The sequence below is a fragment of the Puma concolor genome, chromosome C2 (assembly GCF_028749965.1).
Source record: "Puma concolor isolate L17-30 chromosome C2, mPumCon1.1.hap2, whole genome shotgun sequence".
In the NCBI taxonomy this organism is placed as follows: Eukaryota; Metazoa; Chordata; class Mammalia; order Carnivora; family Felidae; genus Puma; species Puma concolor.
The window spans coordinates 154,497,356-154,518,551 of record NC_141675.1 but is presented as its reverse complement, the minus strand read 5'-3'; the positions used below and the strand labels follow the sequence as shown (position 1 = coordinate 154,518,551).

The following is a 21,196-nucleotide window of genomic DNA, read 5'->3' as shown; positions in this document are numbered from 1 at the left end:
AAATCTTCAGCTAAACCATTTTAAAAATAACATGGATGTTTCCTCTTTCTTCAAGATTCTTTTCCCTTGAAAGAGATCCTGTTGCTTAGAGAACATTTGTTCCTCTGGGAACAAAGAGCCATTCAGACCACTGGAACCCAGGTAATACGACCAAGTTCGGTGCCCGGTCTATGGGTTCCTTCCGCATGACCTTGGGAAAGAATTTATCATCCCAAATGCTAAATCTTCCATGTGTATCAAAACTAAAAGCTACGGTAATTGCCAACCGACAAAAATGCGTGTTTAGGCACAGACAACTTTATAGATGTGGAGCTTTGAGCAAAGCTGCTATAAAAACACATGGATCTATGAATTTGATGTGCCATGAACATATCAATTAAGTCATGCCTTTGGCCCTGTGTCCTTGATCCAGGTGTCCCCCTCCTCATTTCCCCCCTTGGCCTAGCATCCCCAAACCTTCGAAGCACAGAAGGGCACCTCAACACGGAGTCATCTGTACAGGCTTTGCTCTTTCTCTATCTCCCCTCCCAATTCAAACCGGAACTTGTCTCCCTCACAGCACCTGGCAGCATCTCCAGGCCACTCATGTTATCCCTGCATGTGCATGGTCTACTCTTCCCGGGAGGCCCTTGAGGACAGGACTCTGTCTTCTTCTATACATCTCTGAGTGCCCTTCCAGATACCCAACACAATGGTGTGCTGCTATCGGGAATGCGATTGGCTATACGGAGATGGCCATGACCCAAGTGCTGTTGTAAAGACTTTATTGGACCTACGCAGTTGATCCCACAACAACCCTCTGATGAGGAAACTAGGGCACAAAGTCATTAAATAACGGCCAAGGTCACACAGTTAGCAAGTGGTACAGCTGGAATCTGAACCTAGCATTCAGGCTCCCAAGCCTGCATTATGAACCACTAGCCCACGCTGGCTCCCAGCTCCATGTGCGATAAATTGAATCAAACAGGACTTTGGGGTCTTCAAGCCATCGTCAGTCACTGCTGCGTCTGACCCTCACAGTACACCTGTGAGGTGGGGCGGGGGAGCCTTATCCTTCTGTTAAAGATGAAGAAGTCGGGCCACCTCAGGAGTCACTAAGTTGGCAACTGATGACAGCGAACCAAGAACTCGTGTCTTTGATTCCATTTTTCCTGTGTTCTTTCCCTTATGCCACAAATCATTATGGTAAGAATCTGGTCATGCAAACTAAGCCAATAATCCAAGTAGTCTCATAAAAATCACTATTTTGAAAATATCATTAAGCCGTATAAAATTAAAGACACATAAAAGTAAAGGGACAACATTTTGGCTAAGTAAAAAAAAAAAAAAAAAAAAAAGCAGGTAGAAATAGGTAGACCTGCATTCCTACCAAATGTTATCAAACTGGATTTGATGCAACATTAACACAGATCAAATGTTTGGAAATTTCTCCTAGACAAGCCAATAAATAGATATAAGAAAAAATTTCAAAATACGACGTGGTTTTCTTAAGAAACGCTGCCACAGAAATGAGGAGCTCAACTAGCTCCAATGCATCTACAAATACCATCTAATTGCATTTTAAGAATTGCAAAGTGATTAAACTTTGATAAAGATGTTCTGAATTCTTGTAAAGCATCCTTGTATTTTTCTTTTCACTACATACCATGATTTAGAGCACCTCAAAATTACCTCTGAAAATGAAAAATAAACTATCCCTTGTGATAAATTTCGCTTACTCTTTTCCCTAAAATGTTTGGTAGAGTTAGCGAACACCCACCTTTGACTACAAGAACCGCTGGGGGCAGGAAAGAGTAAAGGATTGGGAGAACTCAACTGGAAAGAGGAAAAGGGTAAAAAAAATCATGATTCAAAGTGCATACGTGACATAAGGCGAGGAAAGAGCAGCACGTATATAAAACACCAGAGAAACGGCAGTCATGGGCAACTATTCCTAAATCAAAGAGCAGTGGCCACAACCGGCCTGGGAGAATCTGGGGTATATGTCCACAAAAGCTCTCGGTGGGATAGCGATGGGAAAGTGATAAGACCTGTCTTTAAGAGTCTTAGTGAAAGAAAAGAGAAAGGAAAGAAGAGATGAGGTAGGGGAAACAGAAAGAAGGGCAGAAAGAGATTCGGTGAAGAACTGGGGTAAGAAACAACAAACAACAAAACAACAGGCATTCATACTTCTAAGCCTAACATGCTGAGGGCAGACCCTGGATGCATGCAGGGTCCTCCTGTGCCCCTGGCATCCAACCCAGCCGCCTCCACCTGCTCCGCTCAGAGCCACCTGTGCACCCACCTTGCACTGAAAGGAAAGCGGATGCATCACGGTCACTGTTCTGGAGGCTGCACTTGATGTGCCCCGCGTCACGGAGCTGCACATCATGGATTATCATCTCCGAGATGGAGTTGCCGCCCTCTTCGTAGCTCGCAGAGGTAAAGCGGTCGTTGGTGATGATGGGCTTTGAGGGCGTGATGCTCAGAACCACCGTGCCATTCAGAGCCCACATGATGAGCCTCCAGCCCTGTGAGACCGTGCAGTTGAAGCGAGCCTCCGAGCCCTCCAGCACCGTTGCGTTCTTGGGACCTTCTATGATTTGATAGCTGGATCCAGAAGCTGGAAGGCAACCAGTGTTTCAAGGCGGTAAGTGAAGAAATCTGTGTAAGTCTAAGGTAGGGTTTAACCCTTCTGTATTCACCAGCTGTGGCCTCTGGATGGCCAGTGGCTCAGACCCTATGTCTTCCTGGTCCCAACACCATGTCTCCCCAGTGGACAGGAAGCCACCCATCCCTCCTTTCCATCCGCTCCCTCCACATCTCAGAGCACCTCCCAGCAAGACTGCTCCTCTACCTCCAGAGCGATGTTACCTTGATCCCAGCCTGGCCCCGAGAGCTCCCGGGTCTATTTGAGACAAGTTTTCACCTTCCCCATGAAACGAGAGTTATCCAAGGAAGTTGGGCAGGGTCTTTGATTTCCACCCCTGTGGAAATCCCAGGGCTCAGAGGGGAAGGTGGAAAACAGTCTCTCTTCATGAAGAGAATGGGGACCCCAGCATGCTGAGATCATAGCTCACTGCATGCCCCTGCACCCTTAGAGCCCCCAGATGGGATCCTTAGGACAGTGTCAAGGGCTGGATGATAAACAAGGTTGAGAGAGAAGGAATCCAGATGGAGAGAGACAAACGTTGCATCTGAGTACACGGTCGTGGAGTAATAGGTAAGCCAGTCGCCAAGTATCAAGAGAACTGTACTATCATTGATTCCATGCCTCTCCTCTTAAGGACTAGAAGAGACACAGGTGGGGAAATACAAAGAGGGAAAACAGGCAGAAGGATAAGGGAGTGGGTTCCCGTAATGATGAGAAGGATCAAGCAATGCATCTGGCAGGCTGGTAAAAAAAATCCCACCATATCTAGTGTTGGGTTCAAAACTCCAGCAGACAGGCAGGTGGCTCAAAAGCAGAAGCCCATGGACTGTCAGGTGGGGCTCCTGGCTCACGGGGCAAATTATCCCAACTTCTCCATGTCCCACTCGCCTCAGCCACAGAACAAGGGCACTGGCACCACAGTGGATTGTTTCAAAAACCAAATATGACAGTCCATGTCAAGCCCTAAACGTGACCCTCAAACACTCAGTAAACATTCATGAGCATATAACCTGCAAGAAGGAATGTGTTGATTTTGTAAGACAAGCCAAGAGTGGTGTAGATTTAAGTAGAATTGTTTCTTTCACACTTTCCACAACATTCAACCCTTGGCTCCCCAGATGCACCATAATGCTGGTTTTACCTGGAGTGACAACTTGTTTTTCTTTTTTAAGTTCATGTATTTATTTCAAGAGGCAGAGAGAGAGTAAATGCGAGTGGAGAAGGGCAGAGAGAGAAGGAGACAGACAATCCCAAGCAGGCTCTGTCCTATCAGCGCAGAGCCCGATGCAGGGCTCGATCTCATGAACCTGAGATCATGACCTGAGCCAAAATCAAGAGTCAGATGCTTAGCCAACTGAGCCACCCCAGTGACCCTGGAGTGACAACTTCTAACTGGTCTTCCACACAGTGGACCTCAAGGGCTCTCCAGCTCACATGAAAGGAATCACGATAACAGGGGATGAAGCATGTTCGTCACTGGAAGAACTCAAGAAAAATCTTTTGTCCATTTAGGACAGATGTTCTAATCGCCTTAGAGGAGCCAACTGGCAGCCAGGGTTTTGTTTTGTTTTTTTTTTTTAATTTTTTTTTCAACGTTTCTTATTTATTTTTGGGACAGAGAGAGACAGAGCATGAACGGGGGAGGGGCAGAGAGAGAGGGAGACACAGACAGCCAGGGTTTTTAAGAGCTTCCCATGTTTGTAATAATAATTTGATATAGGGAGGACGGCAGCCCGCACCCGGCCTGAGGAAGGGGAGGAGGGAGGATGAGGAGGGTGAGCAGCCTGTGCCCCGCCTGAGGACCAGGACAAGGAAGAGGAGGGCTGGGAACCCTTGCACTGAAATATAATCATCAGGAGAAGAGCCTAGATGGCGGAACAGCATGGAAGTTTTTTGTGTGTCGCATCCATGAAATACAGCCAGACCAACACTAGACCATCCTACACACCTAGAAAACTGACTGGAGGATTAATACAACAATCTGCCCAACCTGAACCACAGAACTCAGCAGGTACGTGGCGCGGAGAGGTGAACGTGGGGAGAGAGAAGCCGGCAGCAGGCAGGAAGCCGCCTTTGCAGGCAGGGAGAGGACAGAGACTGGGAGGGGGAGGGGGGCAGAGAATACGGAAAAAGCACCGCTCCCCAAAAGCAACTGGAGAGAAAGTGGAAAATTGGAAACAGCCGCACGGACTAAACTAAAAAGGGAGAAAGGAGAAGGGAGAGGGTTTAAGTTCCATTAAGACTGTAAACAAGGGGAGCACAGAGTCTGCAACTCCGCAGCTCCATACCTGGAGGTGCTCTGGTGGGAAAGGTGAATCCCCAGGAACAGAGTGGGGTCCAGGAGGTTCTCGGGCCACACGGGGAGAAGCGGTTCCACTGCTGGAAGGACATTTGGTGGAAACCTTTGAAGCCACCTGGTCCCAGCAGACCCCAGAAAACAGCCAAATTCGCTGGTGCAGGAACAAGGTCGTTAAGGGTAAAGCCTGGTGCCAGACGCATGTCGTGATTTTCCACCATCCCTGAAACGATGCTGCTACACTGTCTCGCGAACGCTTTCTGGGACGGGCTGGCACCCGGCCGCAGTCTCGGGGCACCGGCAACAGCAGGGTCCAGCGGGCGTTCCTGGCTGCAGCCGACATTCGGCCGTGGCTCGCTCGGCCATGGCTCGGTGAGACCCTCCCGCAGACGGGCGGAGCGGGTCAAAGCCGGGGTCCTTCGGAAGTAAGGGGCCGGGGAAAACAGCCACATCTGGGACAAAACCCGGGAGAGAGGTACTGCTGGGGCCTGGTCACGGAGAATGGAAAAGCGGGGAGTGGAGGAGAGCTGAAGCCAGAGGACGGGTGCACGATTGCTGATGGGGAGAACAGACCGGATAGCTGGCTGCCGCCATTTTTACCACGGCCGCGCAGGCGCATATGCACCTACGAGCTCCGCAACACTCCACCCCAGTGAGCTGAGCAGCGCCATCTAGTGGAGAGCGGAGCTGTTGCACAGAGCCCCGCCCAACTGGGCCAACCTCGCTCTTCAAGAACACAAGTCTCACCGCCTACTTAGTTTATGGGCTATAAAGCACTACGTAGTCTGACTTCTAGGGGAAAATGAAGTAATTTCAGTCCTATTTCAATCTGTTAGCAGGTCTATCTATTCAATTTTCTTTTTTTTCTTTTCTTTACACTATTCTTTTTCTTAAATAGAGAAAGAGAAAAACTTCATTTTTATTTTCAATTTTTATTAAAAATATTTTTCTTTAACTGTTTTACTATATTTTTTATTTTTGTGTAAATTTTTTCAAATTCTTTCTTACTTCCATCATTCCATTTTAGTCTACTTCAGTGTATTCACCTTTTCAAATTTTCAAACGATTTCCTTGTTTTCTTTTTTTTTCCTCTTTTTCATTTCTTTCCTTTTTCTTGAATGCAGAAAGTGAAAAACTTCATTTTTACTTTCAATTTCTGTGAAAAATATTTTTATTTAATTTTTCTACTATATTTTTTGCTTTTATGTAAACTTTTTCAAATTCTATTTTACTTCCATCATTTCATTTTAGTCTACTACAGTGTATTCACTTTTTCAAATTTTCCAGTGAGTTCTTTTTTTCTCTTATTTCTCTTTTTCATTTCTTTTCTTTTTCTTGAATACAGAAAAAGAAAAAATTCATTATTTTCAATGCTTATTTAAAATATTTTTCTTTAATTTTTTCCTACTATATTCTTTACTTTTGTGTAATTTTTTTCCAATTCTATTTTACCCCCATCACCTCATTTTAGCCCACTTCAGTGTATTCATTTTTTCAAATTCTCAAACGATTTCCTTTTTTTTCTTCCGCCCCCCCCCCCTTTTTTTCTCTAATCTGTCAAACCACTTTCAACACCCAGACCAAAACACACCTAGGATCTAGCATCATCTATTCAATTTGTGTGTGTGTGTGTGTGTGTGTGTGTGTGTTTCATTTTAATATTTTTTTAACTTTAATTTGTTTAATTTCAATTTTTCTACCTCATTAATTCCTTTTCTCCCTTCAAAATGACAAAACGAAGGAATTCACCCCAAAAGAAAGAGCACAAAGAAACGACAGCCAGGGATTTAACCAACACAGATACAAGCAAGATGTCTAAACCAGAATTTAGAATCATGATAATAAGAATACTAGCTGGAGTCGAAAATAGATTAGAATCCCTTTCTGCAGAGATAAAAGAAGTAAAAACTAGTCAGAATGAAATGAAAAATGCTATAACTGAGCTGCAATCACGGATGGATGCAGCGGCGGCAAGGATGGATGAGGCAGAACAGAGAATCAGCGATACGGAGGACAAACTTATAGAGAATAACGAAGCCGAGAAAAAGAGGGAGATTAAGGCAAAAGAGCACGATTTAAGAATTAGAGAAATCAGTACTCATGAAAAAGGAACAACATGAGAATAATAGGGGTCCCAGAAGGGGGAGGGAGAGAAATAGGGGTAGAAGGGTTATGTGAGCAAATCATAGCAGAAAACTCTCCTAACCTGGGGAAAGACACAGACATCAAAATCCAGGAAGTACAGAGGACCCCCATTAGATTCAACAAAAACCGACTATCAACAAGGCATATCATATTCAAATTCACAAAATACTCAGGCAAGGAGAGAATCATGAAAACAGCAAGGGAAAAAGAGTCCCTAACCTACAAGGGAAGACAGAACAGGTTTGCAGCAGACCTATCCACAGAAACTTGGCAGGCCAGAACGGAGTGGCGGGATATATTCAGTGTGCTGAATCAGAAAAATAGGCAGCCAAGAATTCTTTATCCATCAAGGCTGTCATTCAAAATAGAAGGAGAGAGAAAAAGTTTCCCAGACAAACAAAAACTAAAGGAGTTTGTGACCACTAAATAAGCCCTGCAAGAAATTTTAAGGGGACTCTCTGAGGGGAGAAAAGATGAATGAATGAATGAATGAATGAATGAATGAATAAATAAATAAATAATATATATATTATATATCTCTAATAATATATATATTATATATATTATATATCTCAATATATATATAATATCAATTATATATCTCAAATAATATATATATACATATATATCTCAAAAGCAACAAAGATTAGAAAGGACCAGAGAAAACACCAGAAACTCCAACTCTACAAGCATGATAATGGCAATAAATTCATATCTTTCAGTACTCACTCTAACCATCAATGGACTCAATGCTCCAATCAAAAGACACAGGGTAACAGAATGGATAAGAAAACAAGATCCATCTATATGCTGTTTACAAGAGACCCAGTGTAGACCTAAAGACACCTTCAGATTGAAAGTAAGGGGATGGAGAACCATCTATCATGCTAATGGTCAACAAAAGAAAGCCAGAGTAGCCATACTTAGAGCAGACAATCTGGACTTTAAAATAAAGACTGTATCAAGAGATGCAGAAGGGCATTATATCATGATTAAGGGGTCTATCCACCAAGAAGACCTAACAATTGTAAACATTTATGCACCAAATGTGACAGCACCCAAATGTATAAATCAATTAATCACAAACATAAAGAAACTCATCGATAGTAATACCATCATAGTAGGAGACTTCAACACCCCACTCACAACAATGGACAGATCATCTCATCAAAAAATCAACAAGGAAGCAACGGCTTTGAAGGACACACTGGACCAGATGGACTTAACAGATATATTCAGAACATTTCATCCTAAAGCAGCAGAATATACATTCTTCTCCAGTGCATATGGAACGTTATCCAGAATAGACCATATACTGGGACACAAATCAGCCCTAAGTAAGTACAAAAAGATCAAGTTCACACCATGCATATTTTCAGACCACAACGCTATGAAATTCAAAATCAACCACAAGAAAAAATTTGGAAAAGTAACAAATAGTTGGAGACTGAAGAACATCCTACTAAAGAATGAATGGGCTAACCAAGAAGTTAAAGAGGAAATTAAAAAGTATATGGATGTCACTGAATGCAAGTCAATGAAAATGATAACACCACAACCCAAAACCTCTGGGACACAGCAAAGGCAGTCATAAGACGAAAGTATATAGCAATCCAGGCCTTCCTAAAGAAGGAAGAAAGATCTCAGATACACAAGTTAACCTTACACCTTAAAGACCTGGAAACAGAACACCAAATAAAACCCAAAACCAGCAGAAGACAGGAAATAATAAAGATTAGAGCAGAAATTAATGCTATCAAAACCAAAAAAAACAGTAGAACAGATCAATGAAACCAGAAGCTGGTTCTTTGAAAGAATTAACAAAATTGATAAACCACTAGCTAGTTTGATCCAAAAGAAAAAGGAAAGGACCCAAATAAATAAAATCAAGAACGAAAGAGGAGAGATCACAACCAACACAACAGAAATAAGAACAATAAGAAGACAAGATTATGAGCAAGTATATGCCAATAAAAAGGTAATCTGGAAGAAATGGACAAATTCCTAGAAACATATATACTACCAAAACTGAAACAGGAAGAAATAGAAAATTTGAACAGACCCACAACTAGTAAGGAAATCGAATTAGTAATCAAAAATATGCCAAAAAGCAAGAGTCCAGGGCCAGATGGCTTTCCAGGGGAATTCTACCAAACATTTAAGGAAGAGTTAACACCTATTCTCTTGAAGCTGTTCCAAAAAATAGAAATGGAAGGAAAACTTCCAAACTCTCTATGAAGTCAGCATTACCTTGATTCCAAAACCAGACAGAGACCCCACTAAAAAGGAGAACTATAGACCAATTTCCCTGATGAACATGGATGAAAAAACCTCAACAAGATATTAGCCAACTGGATCCAACAATACATTAAAAAAATTATTCACCACGACCAAGCGGGATTTATACCTGGGATGCAGGGTTGGTTCAATATCTGCAAAACAATTAACGTGATTCATCACATCAATAAAAGAAAGTATGAGAACCACATGATCCTCTCAATAGATGCAGAGAAAGCATTTGAAAAAATACAACATCCATTCTTCATAAAAACCCTCAAGAAAGTAGGGATAGAAGGACCTCAAGATCATTAAAGCCATATGTGAATGACCCAACGCTAATATCATCCTCAATGGGGAAAAACTGAGAGCTTTCACCCTAAGGTCAGGAACAAGACAGGCATGTCCACTATCACCACTGCTATTCAACGTAGTTTTGGAAGTCTTAGCCTCTGCAATCGGACAACACAAAGAAATAAAAGGCAACCAAATAGTCAAGGAGGAAGTCAAACTTTCACTCTTCGCAGATGACATGATACTCTATATGGAAACCCAAAAGATTCCACCAAAAAACTGCTAGAATTGATTCATGAATTCAGCAAAGTTGCAGAATATAAAATCAATGCACAGAAATTGGTTGCATTCTTATACACCAACAATGAAGCGACAGAAAGAGAAATCAAGGAATCAATACCATTTACAGTTGCACAAAAAAACAAAATACCTGGGAATAAATCTAACCAAAGAGGTGAAAAATCTATACACTGAAAACTATCAAAAGCTTATGAAAGAAATTGAAGAAGATATAAAGAAATGGAAAAACACTTCGTGCTCCTGGATAGGAAGAACAAATATTGTTAAAATGTCGATACTACCCAAAGCAATCTATATATTCAACGCAATCCCTATCAAAGTAACACCAGCATTCTTCACAGAGCTAGAACAAATAATCCTAAAATTTGTATGGGACCACAAAAGACCCTGAATAGCCAAAGCGATCTTGAAAAAGAAAAACAAAGCAGGAGGCATCACAATCCCAGACTTCAAGCTATACTACAAAGCTGTAATCAAGGCAGGATGGTACTGGCACAAGAACAGACACTCAGATCAATGGAACAAAATAGAGAACCTAGAAATGGGCCCAGAAATGGCCAATCTTTGACAAAGCAGGAAAGAATATCCCATGGAATAAAGACAGTCTCTTCAGCAAGTGGTGCTGGGAAAACTGGAGAGCAACATGTAGAAGAATGAACCTGGACCACTTTCTTACACCATACACAAAAATTAACTCAAAATGGATAAAAGACCTCAATGTAAGACAAGAAGCCATCAAAATCCTCCAGGAGAAAGCAGGCAAAAACCTGCTTGATCTTGGTCGCAGCAACTTCTTACTCAACACGTATCCAGACGCAAGGGAAACAAAAGGAAAAATGAACTACTGGGACCTCACCAAAATAAAAAGCTTCTGCACAGCGAAGGAAACAATCAGCAGAACTAAAAGGCAACCGACAGAATGGGTGAAGATATTTGCAAAGTACATATCAGATAAAGGGTTAGTATCCAAAATCTATAAAGAACTTCTCAAACTCAACACCCAAAAAACAAACAATCCAGTGAAAAAATGGGCAAAAGACATGAATAGACACTTCTCCAAAGAAGACATCCAGATGGCTAACTGACACATGAAAAAATGCTCAACATCACTCATCATCAGGGAAATACAAATCAAAACCACAATGAGATACCACTTTATACCTGTCAGAATGGCTAACATTAACAATTCAGGCAACAACAGATGTTGGCGAGGATGTGGAGAAAGAGGATCTCTTTTGCATTGTTGGTGGGAATGCACACTGGTGCAGCCACTCTGGAAAACAGTATGGAGGTTCCTCAAAAAACTAAAAACAGAACTACCCTATGACCCAGCAATTGCACTACTAGGCATTTATCCAAGCGATACAGGTGTGCTGTTTCAAAGGGACACATGCACCCCCATGTTTATGGCAGTGCTATTGACAATAGCCAAAGTATGGAAAAAGCCCAAATGTCCATCAATGGATGAATGGATAAAGGAGATGTGGTATATATATACGATGGAGTATTACTCGGCAATCAAAAAGAATGAAATCTTGCCATTTGCAACTACGTGGATGGAACTGGAGGGTATTATGTTAAGTGAAATTAGTCACAGAAAGACCAAAATCATTTGACTTCATCATATGAGGACTTTAAGAGACAAAACAGATGAACATAAGGGAAGGGAAACAAAAATAATATAAAAACATGGAGGGGGACAAAATAGAAGAGACTCCTAAATATGGAGAACAAACTGAGGGTACCAGAGGGGTTGTGGGAGGGGAGATGGACTAAATGGGGGAGGGGCATTAAGGAATCTACTCCTGAAATCATTGTTGCACTCTATGCCAACTAATTTGGATGTAAATTTAAAAAATAAAAAATAAAACAAGTTAATAAAATAATAATAATAATAATAATAATAATAATAACTCGACATAGAACTTGCACGGCAAAGGGTAGTCTTCCAAACCCTTCATGCCCCTCTTTTCACTTCTGGTTTTTTAAATGAATAAATGAAGGTAAGCAATATCCAGGACTTGCCATCATAGTGATGAGCTGGAACCCACACTCACACCTTCCCACTCTTGCCCACTCTTTCTGCCTCTGATCTCACTCAGAGTTTATAGCAAACAGACCCCTAAGCAGACCAGACCCTGTGGTTTCTCCTCAGCCCTGCCCGCCACACCAGTAAGACTGCAACGGGTTCCTCCTACCTTATGCAGCTGTAGGATTCCTGTGGGTCCACCAGGCAGCCTGCCATATAGCCTGAGTGCCCCCAAATCATTGCAGCCACCTCTCCTTCCAACTTCATATGGTCAAGTTGTAAGACAGGACACAGCAGACACATTAACGCATCACCTGAGTACCCAGAATGCACGGTCTGCCGCAGGGACAGGTTAATGGGAGAGCAAGAACTATTGCACAGCCCCGGAGGCAAGCAGGACCAGGGGGCAAGGCAGCCAGGGTCAAGGTCAAGAAAAGGGTCCTGAAAAGAGACCTACAGGCTCCAAAGAGGCAGAACTGAGGGAAGATCGCAATTAGCTAAGACTATTCCTGTGTTTGGATAAACATGATGGTTATTCTTTCCTTTGTCTCTGGGCATGGTGGGAAAAGAGAGAAAGTGGGACTCTAAATAACAACTCCTATTGGCCATCCTCCCTTATCCTGGGGCAGGCCTCTCTAATCCAAGGATCCCTTTGATCTGGGATTTTAGAAAAAGAAAAAAGCCTGAGGAAGAGAAGTCAAAAATGATCCCCCAGGGAAAGTCACGGCCTCAGCGCCGACTTGGCTCTTTCCACGAGCCCTGAACTGCACCTTCAGAAGGACAGAAGGAAGGAAACAACCAAATCTACACTCTGAGGAAAGAGACGAGCTCTCCCCACTCCACAGGGAGACAACAGCACGCTCCCCCCGCTCCTGATGCAGAACGGTGGGAGTTAAATGGACAGAGCCCAGTGGCTCAGGCGTGGGGAGCGCCAAGGTGGCTGAGACCCAAGCCCGCCCTGCCAGGAGCTCCATCTAAGTGGCCCACAGAACACGCAGACCCATCTGAAACCATGGCTCCCTCACTGCCTAGTGCGAGATAGAGAGATTATTTCACTCTGGAACACTGTTAGCTCCAAGCCACAAGACTGCACCTGTGACCAAGAAAGTGTGCAGGTCACATACCTTACTTTGCAGGTGGGAGGTGAGAGGGAGGAAGGAAAAATGGAAACTCTTGTTGGAGTTTGAACCTGACCTCTAATAAATTAAACAGGAGGCTCCAAATCGTCAGCACTACATTCCCCGGACAGCACGTCCCCAGCGGTCTTGGCTACTGCCATAGGTAAACTCGCCTTCAGCCCTGCCTCCTGATTCAGAAGCTGTACCCTGATAATGCGAGGTCCTGGAGCCCCTTTCCTCTCCCTGAATCCTATCAGCTGCGGGTTGTGTAACCCTGCCCTGCACAGAACAAATACGAGAAAATTGACAGTAAGGCCTTTCACCAAACACAAATCCTCCTCTTCCCTCTGTTCCCCTTTCACTCTGTAGAGTGAACAGGCAAATCAGGGCAGAGCCACAGGAAAGATCAGTGTCCCCCCACCCCCACCTCCCCGACACTTCCCCTGGGCCACCAGCTGTGGTGGTCACCCAACTCGGGAGTTTGTCCATTTGCAAGATTCTTATTCACACTCACACTCTCCAGTTCCCACATCGGTAGCCCCCTCCCTCTGCTTCCTCTCCTGCCAGGATCCTACTCCACCAGGCACCTCTGTGAATGATTGACTGGCTGCCAGCGGGACCAGACATCTCGTCCACTCACTGCATCCTCCTGTCTGCAAAACGGAAATCACCCAACAGTAGCACTTTCGTGCCTCCTCCCGGCCCTCCATAAATGGACCCCAAACATGGGCGCCTGGGTGGCTCAGTCAGTTAAGCGGCCAACTTCAGCTCAGGTCATGATCTCGTGGTCCGTGAGTTCCAGCCCCGCGTCGGGCTCTGTGCTGACAGCTCAGAGCCTGGAGCCTCTTTCAGATTCTGTGTCTCCCTCTCTCTGACCCTCCCCGTTCATGCTCTGTCTCTCTCTGTCTCAAAAATAAATAAACGTTAAAAAAAAATTAAAAAAAAAAAAAAAATGGACCCCAAACATGCATCCTACCGGCTTTCTCCGAAGGTTTTTTTCTCAGCTCCCTGGGGGAGCAGCTGGATGTCTTCCTGATGGGAGGTCGGAGGCCAGACCCCTCTTTTCTTCCACTGTCCTCCCGCCTCCCTCACTGCACCTGCAGACCCCTCGCCTTCCCCTGCCTCTTACTGAACACTGCAAAGAAACGGTGAAGCAGACCATTAAAATCAAAAGGGAGAAAGGGAAATGCAGGGGATCTGGCAGCAGAGAAATGTTTTGGTGAGGCAGCTGAGAAAAGGAGTCAGGACAGTCAGAAGGGAACTGAGAAACAAGGGGAGGGGCAGTCCTGAGGCACCTGCAGAGTCCCACTGATGATGGCAGGAAGCTCGAGTGTCACCGCTGTGCCACCACCACCCAGAACTGCTGTTCACATGGCAGCCAGCACACCAGCATGATCAGACACCCCTACCGCCCACCTCCACACTCAGACTTAGTTTAAATATTTTAAACATGTACATTTTGGATAAAGACCAGATAACCCTTAACATTATCCTCTTAAGACTTCACTTAGTCTCCCATCAACTTCCTTTGGCCCCAAACTTCACCTTCCAGCCACCAGACCACCCTAAATTTATCAAACTCACCAACTCTTTCTGGCCCCAGGGCCTTTGCATGGGCAGTGATCAGTCTGGCATGCCAGTCTTGGCTTTCAAATCTTTGAGGCAATTGTCACAATGGCAACTTTATATTGATTTTTCTACCAATAAGTGCCTAATTCCCCTGTGGGGTTCTAAGCGCTTTGTTAGCAGGGACTATGCCTGGTTTTTTCATTGCCACATCACAATGCCTACAACTAACTGGCACATAACAGGCCCTCAGTCAGTATTCACTGAGCGAATAAATAAGGGTGTTGAGTTCTAAATAACCCATTGCACTGGGGCAAGATAGAGAGGAGAGGACTGGCAGGAATGCTTTGACTGTGCATGGAGGTTGCTCTCAGCTATTCAAAGTCTACAAATGAAGGTGTCTCTACCCCCAGACTTTCCAAGATGAAGCATCCGAGGTACTCAGTCCATAGCAATGGATCCCATCCCCCAGGGGGCATTCGAATGAGCCCATAACACTCTCCCCTCTTGGAACAGCCATCTCCAGGCCTCCACCAAAGCCTCCCCTTTGTTCCAAACACAACTTCAGGGAAAATGTCCCAGAAAAACCATAGACCCCACAGCACATCAGCTCCCCGCTAAACTGCCAGAAGAGATTTTTGCAACCATGGCTGAAATAGCCATGTTGGAGCCTTATCCCTCAAATGAGTGCTGAGCGTGGTTTGCCAGCCCCTGGACAAGTCCTCAAGCTCTACGCAACAGGGCTGGTGTTTTCCTCTCCACAAACCAGGGCTTATCAAGCACCTACTAAACACCTCATACTGCGCACTATGACTCGGGGGTTTCTGAACATCTTTGCCCTCAAATACACATTAACACCACAGCCTGGGCCCCTGGGCTTAATGTCTCAACATACTCCAAACCAAAACTTACAAAAGAGTCCTTATTGCCTGTAACACACTCTGAGAGTCCCTATATTATTTCATTCTTTTCTGTTTTTCAATAAATATCGAATATTGGGGGAGGGGTATCAGAATGACCAAAAGGGAGGCATTCACGGGAGGTTCTTGGTCTCACTGTTAATATACGAAGGTGTTCAGTTTGTGAAAATTCATCAAGCTGTACCTCTGTGACTTGTGAGCTTTTCTACATGTTCATCATTCTTCAGTACAATGCCTTGAAATCACTACACAAGAAATACAGGATGGCTACCCTCTGGAGTTTGAAACCTAGTCAGGAAACAAGACAAACACACCCGAAGCACAGAAGTGTAGGCAAGACATAATCAAAAGAAAGCTGGGGGAACCAACTCCAGTCACCCCAAGGACCCCGCAGTCTCAAGCTCCACCTCCTGCAAAGCAGAGTGTGATCGGGAGACCCTGGCCTGGGACACCCTGGAGTCCCTTTCGACTGACCCCCTGGGGGCGATCCAGGACGAGGAGAAGCTGATGGGAGAAACAGCGGTGGGCCCTTCCCCTGTCAGTAAATGGGAGCTGGGATTATTACCCAGAAAACGGCAAGGTCAGGAGGGCTTCAGGGAGGAGGTGATGTCTGAATTGGGCCTTCCTTGAAGGCCAGGTAGAAATGGAAGAAGAGAAAAGCAGGCAGAGGACAGGACAATGACTTACAGGGAGGAATGGAAGGGCAAACGCTCACAGCAGAGACAACCCAGTGGAAGGACCGGTAGGAAATTCAGTCAAGAGAGCAGGTAGGGCACCCAAGGAAAGAGACCCTTCTGTGGAAAGAGGAAGCAGTGAGAAAGGAAGAAGGAAGAAGCTTCTGGAAGCCACGTATCCAGGAAGCTTCCTCTGGGTTCCCTCCTGCCCACTTCCAGCGGATGCCCAGGAACATTCCACCAAGCTCAGGAGACTCCTACCTGCCAGCCCAGCCAGAATGACCAGCACGGTCGAGATGCCTTTCCACCTGCCCTCCATCACCACGCGTCTTCTTCACCCTGGGGAAACAAAGCAGCCAGGTAACCATCTGTCACTGACGAGCGTTTGGCATCCCGAGTACGCGGAGCCCCTACTGGCTCATGGGTGTCCGCGGAGGGACGGTCGGTGGCACCAGCCTCACCCCAAACCTGCTGGATCAGAAGCTCCAGGGGCGAGCACACAAATCTGTCCAAACAATTAAACAGTGAACCAATTCTGGCCCAGGCTCAAGTTGGAGAATCCCTGCATTAAACGATCTTGCTCCCCAGTCCAGGTATAAGTTATGGAAGGCAGACGGTATAGCCTTACTGCTGACTAGCTCACCAGGATGTAGGGGTGAGGGCTTGCTGCTTTTCATTTCAATCATGATGTTTTAATCACTGAGGGGAAAAAAAAATCCTCCCCGTAACAAGTTCACGTTACCAAAAGGGAAAACAGGCGAAATAGAACATAAGCTTATTAGAAGGTGCCAAATGGTATGTATAGAGAGAGAACAGGGGGACGTCTGCAAGGGGTCGTGTGCGTGCATGGGGTGGGAAGTCACAGAAAGTCTCCGGAGAAGGTGTTCTGTGAACAGTGAAGGAGGTGAGGTGACAGCCACGTGGATATCTGCAAAGGAGCTTTCCAGGCACAGGGGGAGCAGGTGCAAAGGCCCCGGGGTGGGACAATGCCTGGCATGTTTGAGAGGCACTGGCGTTGGGGTGGAGTCAAGGGTGAGGGAGAGGGGGAGAGGTCGGAGCTAGGAGAGGTCAGGGTAGACTGAGCCCTAGGCAGATCATGGGGAACCTGTCATGTGCACCTCTTGGCCCTTCCTTCCAATCCCTTTGTTCTTGGATAAACCTCTTGCTCACCCCTCCATCCCTACATGTTCTCTTTTTATTTTTACTTTTTCCTTCTTCCCTGTGGTAGGCCCATGCAACACAGTCACCAGCAACGTGTGGTCCCACTGGAGCATGTAAGGTAAATCACCCACTGAACGTGTGGGGAACTGCCCGCAAAAACAATGGCCCCTTGGCTCAGCAAAGGGTCTCTTTCTTTCACAGCCTTCAACACCACCACCGTGTGGAGCACAGCTCCCTAACCAGGGGATGGTTTTCACTTTGGCTTTGGCGTTCACACAGACGTCACAGCCCCATCAACTGGGGTAGGGGGGGCGGGGGGGACCCTCCCTCTGAAATGTGGAGCACCGGGTTTCATCAGAGACCCCCCCTCCCCACGGCTGTGGGATTTTGTAATGGGCTGACACCTGTCCAGGGCTCCCGTCCCCTTTCCTCTCCTACAGCCGAAAGAGGCCGACCCCACAGCAACACAAAAGCACAAACACAGGAAGTGAAACAGGCACAAGTAACCACCACACCTCAGTCTGCGGAACCCATTTCACGCTGAAGCAGTGATCCTGGCTATTCGGGGCTCACGAGAAGGAACGCGGGTTTCCACCCCTCTGTTTCTCTGATGTGTTGGGAAAGCAAAACTCAGCATGCGTGCTAAACCTTAACCACTTGCGGGCACGGCACAGCGCAAGGTTCAAAGTCTGTGCCGCTGTGGGGACCCCGGCCCCCGCGGGGTCTAAAACACACCCCGCAGAGCTCCACAAATAGGCCCGGGCGGCAAGCTGTGCAGCAGCCCTACCCAGGCCAGACTGAAACCCCAGCCCTCCCAGACGGACTCCAGGTCCCCAATTATGAAGTGCCAATAAATCATTTACTAATTTGCAAGGTTCGATGCACACTGCTCTGACAAGTCGGTGGCTAGACCGGTCGTCTAGAAGGCTACACCCCAGCTGAGGATGCGGGAGACACTGAGCCCTCGTAGAGAAGATTACGCATCTCACCGAAGGCCATAAATGCCAAGCTTGGACCCAGTGTTTATTGAAATTGCAGCCGAAGTTTAAGGTCCATTAGGAAATACCAATAGCTGTGCTGAGTCAGGCCGAGTCTGAGTGCTGTGTTTTCTAAAGCCTCTGTTCGGCCTCCGTCCCTCACACGCCGTTCTGGCTTCTTCTCTGTAAGAGCGGTGACTCTGTTTCCCCAGAGTCCAGCAGAATCCCCAGGACGGGCAGGGCAGGAGCGCCCAGTGAGGTCCAGGGAGCCCCGGGGCAGGATTGCTGCAGGAGTGGATTTGTGCCCGGCTGGTATTTGAAGGATGTGTGCAGAAACGAGCTGTCCCTTCGCTTTAATTAAATGAGGACCTAATGCCAGGTAATTTGCAAGTTAACATCTCTGTGGGATAGTTGGACAGACCCCGGAGATTTCACTTCCCATTCATTTTGTTATGGAAGACTTGAAGTACCTACTTCTCGTTGAGAACCTGCAAAGTCTTCTTAAAGTCTTAAGTCTTGTTAAATTGTACTAAACACAGGACACCCGGGTGGCTCAGTCTGTGGAGCAACTGACTTCAATTCCGGCCATGATCTCACAGGTTCATGGGTTCCAGCCCATGTCGGGCTCTGCACTGACAGAGCTGAGCCTGCTTGGGATTCTCTCTCTGTCCCTCTCTCTCTGTTCCTCCCCTACTTGCGCTTTCTCTCTCTCTCAAACTAAATAAATAACTTAAAAAAAAAAAAAAAACTGTGCTGGTGCGCCTGTGGGGCTCAGTCCGTGAAGCATCCGACTTCGGCTCAGGTCATGATCTCACAGCTCATGGGTTCGAGCCCCGCGTTGGGCTCAGTGCTGACAGCTCAAGCCTGGAGCCTGTTTCCGATTCTGTGTCTCCCCCTCTCTCTCTGCCTCTCCCCCACTTTCACTGTCTCTCTCTCAAAAATACACATTAAAAAAAGGTTTTTTTATTTGTACTAAACAGGAGTTAACCTCCAACCACTCCCTTACTGCCCTGACAAGGCAAAAACCACATGGAAGGTATGTGAGGGGCCACCGCACTGATCTCAGGAAAGGAAACTGCCGCATTTCGTTATCTCACTCAGTTACCCCCACACACAAGCCCTCGTTTCTGGGTCCCTGGAAAGAGCTTTGCCAAGGTGCCTGCCACACTTCTTGCTACAGGCACCAGCATGAAGCCAAGACCCAAAAAGAAAGCTGGGTGCTGGTCAGGGTGAGCGAGAATCCGTCACAGCAAAATCCACACAAGGGGCTTGCTGCAAACGTCTGTGCCTAAATATACATAAAGGCTGCACTCTGACAAGCCCACGTCCTGCACCCCTACATCCGGAGGGCCTGTCCTGCCTGCAGGAATGAGGCCCCCGTGAGGGCTTCCGGAGACTTCCGTGAGGCTCTCCTTCCCACAGGAGGAGAAACGGCATTTACAAGTGCGGGGAATGACCCATGGGGCCACGGTGACTTTCCAACCCTGGAATCCCGACCCCCCCAAATCCCAGCTGGCTCTCAGCTCTCGCTGCCCCCAGACAGCGGCGTGCTATGACAGAGGCTCTCGCTCCATCAGAAGTCATCTTGAATTCCTGAACTCCCCGAACAGCCTGCTTTCTTAATGTTTAACTGGGTGGAAGTTGGGAAACAAAGAGTGTGTGTTTGGTCCTGGGACACTTTCCCGGGGAAAGCGACCCGCCCCTCAGCCCGAGACAGGTGCCTGTGGACCCGCTGGACAGACGCCCACCACTGGCTGGAGCTGGCTCACCTCGGGCAGGAAGTTCTCCTCTTCCGGTGTCACAGAAGGTTCTCTGATCCCAGAGGCATCTGGGCCTCCGTCCTCCCTCCACGCAAACGCAGGAACAAACCTGTGTGGCCGCCGAGAATCTCCACCCAGGTTGCCGGTTAGCAGGAAGTTCCTCTTGAAATGGCCCTGTCACGTCACAGGCCGGGCTGTAAACACAGAGGTGGCCCCTGCCTGCCACTGGCCCCTCGCTCCCGGAAGGTGTGCATGCCCCAGAGTGACATTTTCCCTGCTAATCATTAGCCAGCCCCAAACAGCAAGCCAGGCCACCCAGCAGGGCCTGAGAAGGTCACGGCCTCCAGGGCCACCACTCCTTCCCCTCGGCCCTCTGCCCTGGCTCCTCTTCTGGGCCTCTCTCTCTCTCTCTCTGTCTCTCTCAGTCCCACAGAGCCAAGCCCTTGGGGGCTGAAGGTCCTCTTACCCAGGCTGGGGGCCCTTCCTGCCGAGGACGCCGGCCTGGACAACCTTGTTGATCTCTGGCGTCAGCACGGGCCTGGGGCTGGCCGAGCCGGTTCCTTCTCCGGCCAAGAACCTCCACACCCACAAGAAGACTCTTCGGTGAAAGAAAAGTAGTCCTGAGGGTGAAACCTTCTGGAATGTGGCTGCACTTTCCCGAGGAGCATTTGTAGGAAAACTGCTAAGAGGTTTCTTTGGCCCTCCCATGCCCACACCCAGCCAGCACTCAGTCTGAACAAAGGAACTTGGCTTCTTAGAGCCCGTGGAAAATTCTGGAAGAGACCACCACCTGGCACCCACCACACGGCAGCACCATGTGGAACTGTTTGCTCTCATGCTGTTCTCTCTCGGCCTGCCTAGTCTCCCCCACTGTGTTTTAATTTTTTTTTAAGGTTTATTTATTTTTGAGACAGAGAGAGTGCAAGCAGGGGCGGGGTGGGGCGAGGGGGGGGGGGTGGGGGAAGGGTGGTTAGGAAGAGAGATGGGGACCCAGAATCCCAAGCAGGCTCCAGGCTCCGAGCTGTCAGCACAGAGCCCGACGTGGGG

General features: G+C 46.8%; 1 protein-coding gene across 8 annotated transcripts in view; it reads right to left on the bottom strand.

Annotated features, from left to right (window-relative positions):
• The window catches only part of IGSF5 (immunoglobulin superfamily member 5), a 94,435-nt gene extending 73,618 nt beyond the window's left edge, over positions 1–20,817 (bottom strand). For 4 of the 8 annotated variants that reach the window (XR_015240461.1, XR_015240460.1, XR_015240462.1 and 1 more), the window contains exons 1-3: positions 20,159–20,603; positions 16,513–16,590; positions 2,285–2,602 (exon numbers count right to left, since the gene is read on the bottom strand). Coding sequence is in view for 4 of the 8 variants with exons in the window: in XM_086676005.1 (XP_086532131.1) it covers positions 2,285–2,602; positions 16,513–16,570 (376 nt within the window). In the remaining 4 variants the exon portion in view is untranslated. The other 4 variants (XM_086676002.1, XM_086676003.1, XR_015240463.1 and 1 more) reach the window with 4 other exon arrangements.
• Between the last annotated feature and the right edge of the window lie 379 nt (positions 20,818–21,196).